General features: G+C 36.4%; 1 protein-coding gene across 1 annotated transcript in view; it reads left to right on the forward strand.

The window, feature by feature from the left end:
* TMEM131 (transmembrane protein 131) overlaps positions 1–13,243 on the forward strand; it is a 93,835-nt gene that overhangs the window by 23,281 nt on the left and 57,311 nt on the right. The window contains exon 3 of the mRNA XM_059839464.1: positions 7,523–7,563. Within this exon, the coding sequence (XP_059695447.1) occupies positions 7,523–7,563 (41 nt within the window). The remainder of the gene's footprint in view (positions 1–7,522; positions 7,564–13,243) is intronic.

Raw genomic sequence — 13,243 nt, forward strand, 5'->3', positions numbered from 1 at the left:
TAAACTACAACTGTTACTTTTAATAATTTGTCCTTTCATGTTAAGCCAACATAACTAGCTCACTTTTTGAGGACTTTACTTTGAAAAATGAATGGTAAAGGAAAATTTATTTTTCAGAGCAAAGTTTTCTTTTCTTTTTTTTTTTTAGTTAATAAATGACTTTTCCAGGTCCTTCTATTTGTTGTTAGAGCTTTTGCCTTGGGTATCTAATATTCTTCTGGACAGTGTAGTTGGGATGACTATTTTCTAGAGTGATTTTTTTTTTCTTTTAATTCAGACTGTTTGGAAAGTAGTTCTGCTTATGTAGCAGTATTTTTAAAGTAGGATATTGCTAAATGAGAAAGGAAAGTGGTAAGACTTTTCAGTCAAATTGTCTTAACATGAATCTGCCACAATAATCATAAGTGTTTGCAACCATTTTTTACAGGTAAATTCCTAGAAATTATTTTACTGATAATTGCTGGTTTGCAGAATAGCTGAAATACTGGGAATAAAGAAAGCCTATGCACTTATATATACTTAATACATATTTGCTGTCTTTGTTCGTAAACTGCTGTAAACTGCTTGTTCCAAAGACTGATAGTGAGAATTACAATGGTCCTACATGGCAAAGACACAGGACCTTAATATGACTTGCAGTAGCTTTTGAAGATGTGGAACTCAATTACCTGTGTAGGACTCAGCTGTGTTGGTCTCTTACTGGTGGAAGTTTAGTATTTTCTGCATGGTCTATACTTCATTCTCAGTGGCACAGCAAAGAATTCTCCTAACAGATGTGGCAAGCTTTCAGTTCTGGTGTATCAGCAGTAGTGTTTTCAGGGAGTAAACTCTAAGCGTATTTTTTTAATTAACTCAAATTTTCATGTTGTATATAAATCCCTTTTTCATATTTTATATTCATTAATTTTCATATTGTATAAAAATCCCTTTTAAATTGGATTTAGTGTGATCTCTATTGATATTTCTGTAGCCAAGGTGTTAAGAACACAGGCTTGTAGGTGGGCAGTAGAGTGGCTGGACCATAGACCTTGATGGGCGTATTCTACAGGACAGAGTTCAGCTGGCAGTTGGTTACCTGTGATGGAGCTTGGAACTGAGGACAGCATTGCTCAATGTTGTCATTAGCAGCCTGGTTGGTGGCATGGAGAGTACTCTCAGTGAGCTGAGATGATACCAAATTGGCAAAGTAGCTGTTACACTGGAAGGCAAGTCTGCTATTCAGCCTTCCTTTGGCAGGCTGACAGGAACCTCGTGACCTTAAGCTCAGGCAAATGCAAGGCTTGCACCTGAGAGGGAGCAACAGGATGGGCTGGGCCGTGGTTGCAGCATTGCAGGAAAGACATGGGGAGGTTGTGGAAGAGAACAGGTTGAACATAAGTTGTCCATGTACTGTTGTAGCAAAGACAACTGTCAACCTTCTGAATTGTAAGCAAACGTGGACCCAGAAGATTAAGGGTGTGATTTTTTCCCCCTCCTATGAGACTGCAGTGAGTATTGTGTCCAGTCTGGGCTACCCAATGTAAGGAAGGCACTGACATACTGGAGCAGTCACAGCAGGATGGTCAGGGGCTGGAAGGCTTCTCATGTTAGGGTGTATTTTTTCAGCTACTAGGAGAAAAGACCAAGAGGAAAACTGATTTCTGTGGGCAGTGTGGAATTGACAGGAACCAGATTTTTCCTGTGTGCTGTGGAAGGATGAGAAGCTTTGGACACAGATTCCCATGCAAAAAAAAAACTAAAAAAAAAAAAAAAAAAAAAACTAAAAAAAAAAAAAACCACCTATTAAACTTGAGGCTATTCAAACACTGGACCAGGTTGTTAAAAGAAGTAGAATTTCTATCTTTTGAGATTCTCAAAACATGATGGCCCAAAGCTCACCTGCACTAATGAGACCTCCACTGAGCAACAGCTGACTAGACGGCCTCTGGAGCTTTCTTTCCCATGTTTGTGATTTTATAATGGAGTAAGAGCCATCCTAGTTCATTGCCATGGCTTGTGAGCAGCTGAAGTTCCTCTGCTTCTTATACTGGAAGAGTTGCCATCCCCAGGCTTTAGATTAAAAATAATTGGTGCCAGGAGTGACTGTTGTAAAGCCAGTGTCAACAGTATGTGTTGCATCAGCTACAGTCAAGTGATGAAGGTGATGAGGTTTTTGTTTCCTTATGTGAGTTTGGGTCATGAAAGACCAGGGCAAGAATGTCTTCAGTCCACTTTCAGCTACCTTTCAGATTACAGCATTCATTTTTTCATTACCTTAAGCGAGATATAGCTCATTAATTAAGTTTATTTTAATTATAATAATTATTAGCATAGAACTCATGAAGATTTAAGAACAATGAAGACTTAAGCTGCCACTTATGTATCACTTTTGTAGCTATCTCTCAACATTTAGTTGCAAGCAGCACATACTTATTCTACAAGAAGGAACCAGCCTTACTGTGAAATAGGGAGATGTAAAATGTTCTGAGTCTTTCGGACTGCAACAGTCTTTTAAATTGGTGTGGCTACTCTCTTGTGTAGGAATATAGAAAACTTTGGTTGTTGAGAATTTTGTTAATATTAAAGAAATATATTTGGTATTAGAAATCCCTGGTCTTGAATCCTAAGAGGGTCTGCCTTCTTGCATTTCCCCAAATGTCCTTGTTGAAGACTTTTGAGCTCTAGTTTAGTTGCTTAAACGTAGGTAACCAGTGCTATTTGAGATATCCTGGACTGTCCTGGGCATCTACATGGACCTGGAAGATGTGGCACAGGGTGTAAGAGAAACTGTGTCCTTCTGGATGTCAGTCTGGGACCAGGAAAGCTGCCCTAGGACATTTATCTCAAGTGGCAGCAGATGCCTATGTTTAGATGACTGAATGTAGTGCTAGGTAATATGACCTCTTATCAAGAAGTGAAGAATAGGTATTATAACAAATTGATGAGACATTAAAATTAACTTGGTGGTTGTGACTGTTTGTTTGTTTAGTAGTTTTTTTTGTTTTTATGTTCTGGCTGAGGTTAACAACCATGGGTATTTCTTTAGAGACAGTCTTCAGGCTCTAAGGTATGGATTTTGATTCTCCATGTATGCAAGATTATTGCCTGGTGTCTTCCACAATTATACTGAGTTTTTATAGTGTACTTTGAGGTACAGATTTTCCATGAAATCTGTCTTGAGAATATAACCCTGTGGAGAGAAACTATTCCTAAGTCTCAAAACCATGGTGTTGGCTGACTGCCTTCAAATTTTCTAGCTCACTGTGGGCAAGTTTTCTCAAGATCTTTATACTGAAATCCCTTGATTTATAGTTTAATCCTACTAGGGTTATATAAGAGATTAAATTAAGGCAATGTACTGTTAGGAGCAACAGCCTAAATGTTATCTTCTGTCTTTAAATGAAAAAAAAAAAAAAAGAATCATCTATCTTCAAGTCTTGAACACAGCCTTTTGGGTGGAAGGATCATAAATGCCCAGTACTGGTAAAAGGGGTGATTTTCCCCTTCCTCACTTTTTTCCTGCTCAATTGTATATTTCTACAGATGTTCCTTTTGTTCTGACCTTAGGTTTTGTTGTTAGGGATTTGGATTGGGAAATTAATCCAATTGAGGGTTTTTTTTTCCTGTAATTTATGTCTTGAAATATTAATAGTGCACATTCTTCAGTACAGATAAGATTTATTAAATGTTTCATATATATCATATTTTGCTAATTCTGCTCTTTTACAATGTACCCTGTATGGAAGAAAAGATGAAGCTGTATTTTTTAAAGACCATAGCTTTATTTCTCTTTACCTGATAAACCAACAGTATTAAGCAAAGCCTACACAATAAATAGTGGATTGATCAGGTACATGGCTTTAGTTCCTGACAATTTTGTGCAGTCACACAGGAAAAATAGCAGGCCAGACTGCAGTACAATAGGTCCACAATTATACCTGGAGATCAAATTTTTAAAAAAATAAAAAGTGTTTAGGACTTGTAACTGATCACAGTTATATGTTTTTGTTTACTGCATGACTTGAAAGATTGATGTGTAATAAAAAAGTGTGGTAATTATAGAAACTGCCACATGAGATTTATTTTTGGTTTAGTTCCATGATGCTACAGTTGCTGAAGTTGGTATGCTATTTCTTTGCTCTTGATTGACGCTGATCCAAAAAACGAACTTGAAAAACCCCAGCAAAATCCACACAACAAAACACACACAAAACCAAACAGAGTAAAAAGCAAGCAGCTCCTGCTCAAAAAACAGAAAGTGTAGTTAAAATGAATTTATAATATGGCTTGTGTTTAATGGACATCTGAGAGCAAAAACCAGACTTTTCCTTGTAAGCATGAGTCTTTGATGGATTTTTGCTTTTAAATATATCTCAGAAATTCCAGTCTTAGCAGAGTGATTTATGATTTTAAACTTGATCTACAGATATTCAACTTAATATTTTCATAGCAAATCAGTAATTTCAGCACATGGGGGGAAACCTTGGGGGTGCAGTCAGATGAATTAAACTCTCAGCAGTTAACTACAGCCATGGCAATGTAGTAGTTGCACTTTTGTCAATTATGAGTATTTCCATTTGTTTCTGCATTTTTTCTGGAGTTAAATTTGATCTCCACTGTCTTCTGTCTGAAAGTTTGCCTGGGTGGAGTATTAGACTGAGTCTAATATTAGTAATATTGACAGCCAATTATGATGCTTAAGAGTATATATAACTAACAGCTTTCTGTATGAAATTATTTAGTACTTAATAGAACGTGCTGTCTTGTTAGAGCCAAAGCTAGTTGTCAAGGATGGGGCAGTGCTGGTAATGGCTATTTTAGTTGCCCTGTCATAGGATCTGAACCTGTTAGTTCTATCATCTGACTGTCAGGTAACTGCTGGTAACTTAATTAGGTGCTTTAGTTATGTTTTGAAAGAAAAAACCCTTCAGTGAAAGAAATGTTTTATTTAATTTTTGTGATTAATGTGCTTTAAAGGACATTGGTAAGGTTTACAAGGTTTTATACAGTTTTGTATATCTGTTAATTTCACAGATTATGTCCAGTTGTTGTGGTTTAACTCCAGCTGGAAGCTCAGCCTCACACAGCTGCTTGCTCTGTTTCCCTCATGGGATGGGGGAAGGAAATCTGAGGAGTAAAAGTGAGAAAACTTATGGAATAAGATAAAGACACTTCAGTAGGTAAAGCAAAATAAAGAAATCACGCAATTATAATCTCAGAATATTCTGAGTTGGAAGGGACCACAAGGATCAACAAGTCAAACTCTTGGCCCTGCACGGGACAGCCCCAAGATTCACACCATGTGCTTGAGACCATTGTCCAAACACTTCTTAAATGCCTGTTTCCGTGCTAAACCACCCTCTGGGTAAAGAACCTTTTCCTAATATTGAACCTAAACCTTCCCAGATACATGCTGTCGCAGAAGTCATATACCCACTGTCCTTATCTCAAGCCATGAATTTTCTCATGGTTGAATTGAGAAAATAATGTGTGGCAGTTTAAAACTGGAAGGTTTGCCTTTGTCTTTCCAGTCTGAGGAAAATATAAGCTATGGAAGGAAGTGATCTGCCTTTTTGTGTTTAATTTCTTTAGATTTCAGAGCTAATTAATTTGTTAATTAGCCATACTACCTAGAAAGTGTTAGACAGAAAGCATTTTGTACCTTAAGCATTTCTCACATAACCAAAACTGATTTTAAATTTCTTCCTTCTTCATTTTAATTGAATTTCTCCTACAGCCCATTGTAAATTATTTCTGAGTAGTAAATATTTATCTGTATCTTACAGGAAATAGAAAAAGGAGTGTGGCATGAGAAATTAAGAAGCTGAACTAAAAGTTTATCAGTATATGAATAGTATACCTTAGCTAGGAGAACATGGCAAGATGTGTAAGGTTTTTCTTCTATTCAGTAAATTAGTGGTGTTTAAATGAAGATTAAGAAATGGACTGATTTCCTAATTACAGTACAAATGTAGTAAGTAAATTTAAAGGAAAGCTTGCTGACTTTCAAATTACAGTAACATAGTATAAAACAACTTTACTTGTTTTTTAGTCTTTTCTTCACTGAGGAAAAATTGCACTGATTATTCTGTACTATAAAATGTAGTTTCATGTGAACCCTTTCCTGCAATACCCCTTTAGCAAGGCAGTCTGACTCCCTATATCAGAGATATAAAAAAAAAAAAAAATCTAATGAATGCTCTGTGGTGCCTTTCAAAACTGCAAATGAATCCTCAAGTTACAAACAGATTAGCTTTGCTTTACAATGGCTAATAACACACTTCCAGGTTTCTGTAGTTTGATGTGATTTGGAGGACGAGTAAACCAAATAACTTCATTTTAAATCTGGAATGCTACTTAGATTTACAATCCATAATTGATTCTTGACATGAATCAAACATTAATGTTTGTAGACTCAGTGATTTAATAGAAGTAATTATAAAATTTCCAAGAAGTATCTCCAAATAGCAAAATCATGTATTCCTCTAATAAAATAATCTGTATTTTAAGTAAAGATAATTTTTAAGAAACTATTTTTAAAAATACTTTTTGCTTAGAAAAAAAACCAAAGAAACAGTGTAATTTTTAGCTTTTCTATTTCTTTAGAAATAGAAATCAGTGAAGTGTCCAGCAAAAGGGACTTGATTTTTAGTTCGGAAATGAGATAAAAGTTTGCATTCCCCTTGCAAACAAGAGACATCGTTGTACTAAAGGTGAACTGGTCAATTGCTCTATGGACTTAATGAGGCTTGTGAGCTTTTTTCCTCACTCTTAAGAGATAAGTATTCTGGTTGGCCAAGAAATGTCTTTAAGGGGATGACTAAAATCCTCAGTTTGATCTCCAAATCCTGTGGGAAGACAGAAGTTTTCCAGGTGTGGTATGTTTTAACATTAGCTGTGTCAGAAGGACACTGCATACCAGGCTTCTAAACCAGTTGGTGTTTCTAGGCAAGAGTAAACTAATTGGGAGTCCCTAGACAACCTAACCTCCTTGTTTTCAGGTAATTAACTGAAATGTCCAGCAGAGTGGAAGGAAGGGAATGAATAATAGAGGCTAGGCTAGAAGATCATTAGCAGAGAAGGAGATGATGTTTCCTAGTCAAATGGAGATTATAGCCTTCTTTGTTTTTTAGGTGATAGATTACATCAATGAGGTAATTGGTGGACTATTTCTTGGTTTATGTGTTTTTCCTCGTAATTTGGTTCTTACATCTATCTATGCTAGGTTTTTACTTTTGCTCCATCCAGTGTTATAATTTCCTGGACTTTTTTGTTCTCTCAGTTTTTAGGTTGTTGAGTTGCTTCTTGTTCTGTAGTTTGTGGGCATTACTACCACAATTCTTGTCCAAGGCCAAACTTAATTTCTTTAACTGGAAAAAGCCAATTTACATTTTCTGCTCCAGTTCAGAACTTGTCCTTTTTGTGTTCAAGCTCTGATTTACTCACTTGTTGCAGTTGCCAGGTTGTTAAGTTGGGAGTTTTTTCCTTGCTGGTGGTATAATGCTGTTGGCCTCTTAAACTTAATTTTTTTTTTCTTTTACAGACTGAGACAACTTTAGGCCTCAGTTCATATCAACAGAAAAGGTAAGCATCTTTCTAAAAGTTTAATACAGACTTTAATCATAAGATTTGTGATACTTTTCATAAGAATAATAAATTTTAATGTAAAAAAGATCAAATACAAACCATGTGATTTTTTTCCAATTATTTTTCTCATACAGAGGAAATGAAACTAAAATATGAGATAGTTTTTAATATTGAACAGCTCAATCATAGAATGGTTTGGGTTGGAAGAGACCTTGAAGATAAGCTAGTTCCATCCCTCTGCCATGGGCTGGGTCCCTCGCTATCCTATCAATAAATAATTCCTTCCTAATAGCTCATCTGAACCATCCCTCTTTCAGTTTAAAGCCCTTTCTTTCTTGTCCTAGCACTAAATGACCTTGTGAAAAGTCCCTCCCCACCTCTATTTTAGCCTGTTTTGGGTACTGGAAGGTGCCCTAAGGTCACCTCAGAGCCTTCTCTTCTTCAGGCTGAGCAGTCCCAACTCTCCCAGCCTGTCTTTGTAGGAGAGGTGCTTTGTCCTTCTGATCATCTTTATGGCCCTTCTTGAGGAGGAAACTTCACCTGTGGAATAAAAAACTGAAGAATTCTTTGATTCACTTTGTAATGTATACCGCAGAGTAATTCTGTGTAATGAAGCTGAAAGTCCACTTGTGGATTTGTTTTAAATAATTTTTCTGTAGTTTCTTTTATTGAGGAGAAAGTTTGCCTACTTCAAAAATTCTCCATGTACTCTTTGAAGAAAAACTTGATGTTATTTTTGATAGATTTTTCCCTGCATTTCTTTGTGCCATCATAGAATCATTAAGGTTGTAAAAGACCTCCAAGTTCACCAGCTCCTACTTTCAGCCATGTGCCACCATGCCCACTGAGCCATATCACAGAGATGTACATCTACTCATTTTGTGATGGTGATGTCACCTCTTCCCTAGGGAGTCTGTTACAGTACTTAACCACATGATGATTTGTTTCTGAATATCCAGTCTGAATCTCCCTAGCACAGCTTGAGGCCATTTCCTCCTGTCTTGTCTCTGGTTGCCTGGGAGGAGTCTGACCCCTACATGGCTACAACCTCCTTTCAGGTGGTTGTAGAGAGGAGTGAGGTCGCCTCTGAGCCTCCTTTTCTCCAGACTAGACAACGTATGACCCTGTGTTGTCCTCTCCTGTCCTGAAGACATAATCTGTTACTGAAGAGTTTGCCATGTATGATACCTGAGAAGGAAAATAAGTGGCCTCTTTTTTCCCTGGTCCCTAATTTTTCTCTGAAGAATCATCAGGTATTCTTGTTTTTTTAATGAGTACATTGAATAGTATTAATCAAGCCTGTTTCTTGGACAAGTGGCATTCAGCAAACTGTCAGAGCACATTTTCAGTAAATAGAATTATGTTTTTTCCACAACCTATTTTCCGTTCCTTTTCAGGAAATGTAATAAAGACTTTTCCATTTTGAATGAGTTTTTATTTTACTGTGTGTATAGTTGCTTAATTGTGGGCTTAAGATCCTCCTTTTTGCAAGTTTTGAAAAGCCTATGAAATCTCCAGCTGTGGACAGGAATACAAACAGCTGTAGTTACATGCTGCAGTATGTCAGTCAGATTGCAAGTATGAGAATGAATTTACAGGAATGACAGTTGAACAAAAGGTAACAATGATCAGTGTATTTCTGGGTTTTGGTTATAGCCAGACCTTATGGAGATTCTTTAAATGAAATAGTATCTTGTTTAAATCATGAAATCTCAATGGCAGAAACAAGTGCCTATATTGGCATCCATAGATTTGGTGCAGTATTGTTTCCCAGAAAACAACTGAATTTGGTAGTTCTTGAGATTGAGGCCATGGACTAGATTGCTTACAGGATTTTTTAAGTTTCATTTCTTGGCTACGAAGATTACTTTCTGTGTTGGAAACTTCAGTGATCTAGACTGTGTTCTGTTAAAACACTGGTTTAAATATCTGAAAATAAATAGTCTGTTCCACTTAAGAGTGCTAGCCTGTTTGAAGTTCAGTCACAATGTGATGAGGGTCTGCATCACAGGTTTCTGATGCCATGTTACATAGCAAATACCAAATTTGCTTTCTGTTTTTCTCTCTCACTGCTGTTACTGGTTTTGCATGAATCTTTCCTTTAAGTTTTTTTCTAGGTGATTTTTTTCAATGGCATTGCTAGAAACAATACATAACTTCTCTAGATTACTTGTCTTCCCTTGTCCTTATTAGAGATTATTTCTTCTTCTTCATATAGCTTGCCAATATTTTTTCCCTATTTAGACAGTTTATTCAGTTCTCTGATCTACTTTTTAGGACTAAGTGGAAGGAGGGAAATGAGCTAACAATTTAATTTGTTTTGTTCATGCCCATGGTCAAGTTACAGTTCATCTATTCAAGCTTTCTCCCTGTTCTTTCCTCAGACACTCCCCCTTGGGAATTGCTGGCTTTGAACTTTGCCTGTAACGAGTGTGTTTTCCTGATATAAGGTTAATATTGACATATCTGAGCCAGCTACTATCTGGGTAGTTTATAAAAAAAAAATTCTTGCTAGTCTTTTTATTCATCTGCATTTTTAGCAGCAGCTTCTGCCAGATACTGAAGTGGTCAGTTGTTTTGTGGGAGTTCACTTTCTCACTGAACCTGTGATTAATACCCATATTTCTAAAAAAAAATCTAGTTTTAAAAATTAAAACATCTTTTCTGATATATGCAGCTCAGCCTTATTTTTAAATATTAACAAGTTTTGGATGCACTCAGCTTACTTACAGAACATTTCTACCTCAAAAATTCTGCAGTGGCTCTTTCGAGGATTCTGGCACAAAAAGTACCCAGTGTGAACTATTTGCCAATTTGTCATTTTAGAGGTTCACAGAGTTATTTTTAGATATGCTTTTATTTGATTTTGTGGTAATGGAAATAAAGTAGCAGCTTTCTAAGAGTTCTTGTTGCTAAATAAAATCATGAGAATTAAGTTGTTTCACAGCTTAATTCTCCTGTCTTTATTTCTTTACGATATATGGCACAAGAGAGAAATAAAACCCTTTAAACAACTGCTGAAGCAATGTGGGAAAAATTACATGTGGATTATGCTTAGATTTGAATTTTCTGCAGTAGCAATTAAAGATGTTACAGATAAGATTCCACAGAGCACTCAACTCAACTCCTACAGAAATCCCAGAACAGCTAGAAAGGTAAAGTGAGGATATAGAGACACAGTTGCTGCCCAACTTTGCAGAAATCTTTAAATACTGTATGTGACAAGCATTTTCTTCATCTCCAAATGCAAAGATGTGCATTGATTATCTAAAATTGAGTGCCTAATACTCTGATAAACAGAAAAGCATTATGAAAGTGCTGAAGAATGTCCTTAAGACAGAAGAATAATGTGGCTCAGCACAGATGGACGCCCATATCAGCTACAGTGTTTACAGGCATTGCTATTTTGACCATGCTTATGACAGCATGTGTGACAAATACTATTGAGACATGAAGGTGCACTTCAGTGAGTTGCATCTGGGTAGTAGCAGTATCTTAGTTAGTAGTTGGGGTAAATGTCCACTCAGATACAGCATGGATGGAACAGGGAGGATAATGATCCTGCTGGGGACTTTGTGTAGTTCACTCTCAAGTCTCATTTTTAAAATCAAAATTCTTGCAGAAGGAAAAAGATGTTGAGAACATTTAAATTATGATTCCAGATGACTCCTAGCCAGTTCTTAGCCTGTTGGTAGATATTTGCAGTCCTCTCTTCCAGATGCATCTTTTCTTTTTCATGTTGTTCTTCTTGTCTTGAAAAGTTAGAAAACTTGGAGGGGTAAGGAAGGAAAAATGTTTAAATTGTGATATAAGACCGGGAGCCATATTTCTACATGCATACAACAGTAATTAACTTCATGTCATTATGTTGTAAAATTGCCCTACCCATGGGTGTATCCAGCCTTCGGTGAGCAAGTGCCCAGCAGAGCAGACATGATCATAATTTCCTTGTCTGCTGCAAGTTGACTCATGTTGGGCCCTTCAGTAGGCAACGTTTGTGAATCCCTGTATTGCTTGCTCCCATTTGAATCTTATTACAGTTCTTACTTTTATTATAATAGTTGGCATTCATTATGATATTGTTGCCTTTACCAAACTTTAACCAAATGTAACAAAGTTTTAAAATCTGTGTTGTCCAACTGGCTTTCCAGGATAATATAGCTCTGTGTCCTGAGAAAATGTTGCCTAACCTTTATGTGTATGTGGAGAATTGAGTATGTCATGATTGTTCAAGTTAGGCCAAGTTACTCTTGACAGTGTTTTCAGTGCATTTGAAATAAAGATATGAATTATCACTTTTGTAAGTATTGTAAATATTTTCAATATTTTTCCATAAAAGGAATTGATATGTCATTCTGACAGTAATTACCAACACAAAAGAGGTGCTGTCTAACTGTTCAAAGTTTTAATTTTGGAAGAAATTGACAGAATTATTTTTAAGCTCACTCTAAGATGAGTGGTTTTTGTTTAGCATTACCTTGGAGGTACAGGAGCTTTTTGGCCTTTTTCGTTTAGAAATGCACTCTAAATCGTTTTTAAAATTAGACTGTAAACCCTGAAGAAATTCTAGTCACTTGTTTTATCCTTATGAAACCTAACTGCTAGTACAGTTTTCCAATTGTATTCTCCTACATCCAGTGTCTCTGTAAACTTCATTTTGTTGAGTATTTGTTCTTCAGTTTGAGGTTTGACTTTAGCCTGAGAAGGTGTACCCAGGCACTCTCTTATTTGAAAACTGTAATGTCGCACAGCCACACTTAATACTAGCAGGAATTTTAGGTTTTTTTCGTAGACTGAATACAGTTTTTTCCTATTGGTGTCTTCTTCTATTTTCACTTCTGTTGTACTGTGATCTGCGTGCACATGGCATATGTACACACACATTCAAGTATATACTAAGGCTGACTGGATGTACTAAGCCCACTCCTGTCCCGGTACTGTTTTATTACTTTTATGTGGACAAAACTGTCTTTAGTGACTAGGCTCTGTAGCATTGAAGATGCTTTGACATCCAAACATAGAGCGCTGGAAATTGATTAGCTTGCTGTGTGTTGTGCTTGGAGTGTGAAGATTCAGTTTCAGAGTTTTAGTCATTGAGACATAGAGTCATTGAGACAATCTAATTTTATTTAAAATGCTTTTGATTTGATTTTGATTAAAGGATACAATTAAGATTTCCTAGCCTATTCCTAAACTTTTACTCCTGTAAATAGCTTCCTTGTTGAAGTGGTTCTGAAGTATTGGTAAGATGTGGGAATTTGATCAATAATTAGCTTTCCTGGAATTGCAATGGATTGAATTGGATTGATCTTTGCTCAAAGCCTCAGCTTTCATAAGACAAGCCACATGTGCATGTCCCATTTCCTGGCTGCTCCTCCATGCTGAGGCAGAACTGCATCGTTCTGGGTAGAACTGGGTTTGTGGAGTAGCTTTCCTCACCCAGGACAAGTGGCCACAGCTCTGTCTTTGGACATCAAGGATTGATACAAAGTCAGAATACAAGGATCTAAACCAATAAGGCTGTTTTAATAACAGAAAAAAATAACATTTGAAGAAAAAAAAAGAAGCTGTTGGTCTTGCAATTCAGGAGCCATTGATCTTATTATTACTATTCTTTAGTCTTCCCCATTTTTTTTTTATGTTCTTGTCTCCCTGTTTTGTTTTTTGTATGAATACA

The sequence above is a fragment of the Haemorhous mexicanus genome, chromosome 2, assembly GCF_027477595.1.
Source record: "Haemorhous mexicanus isolate bHaeMex1 chromosome 2, bHaeMex1.pri, whole genome shotgun sequence".
Classification (NCBI taxonomy): domain Eukaryota; kingdom Metazoa; phylum Chordata; class Aves; order Passeriformes; family Fringillidae; genus Haemorhous; species Haemorhous mexicanus.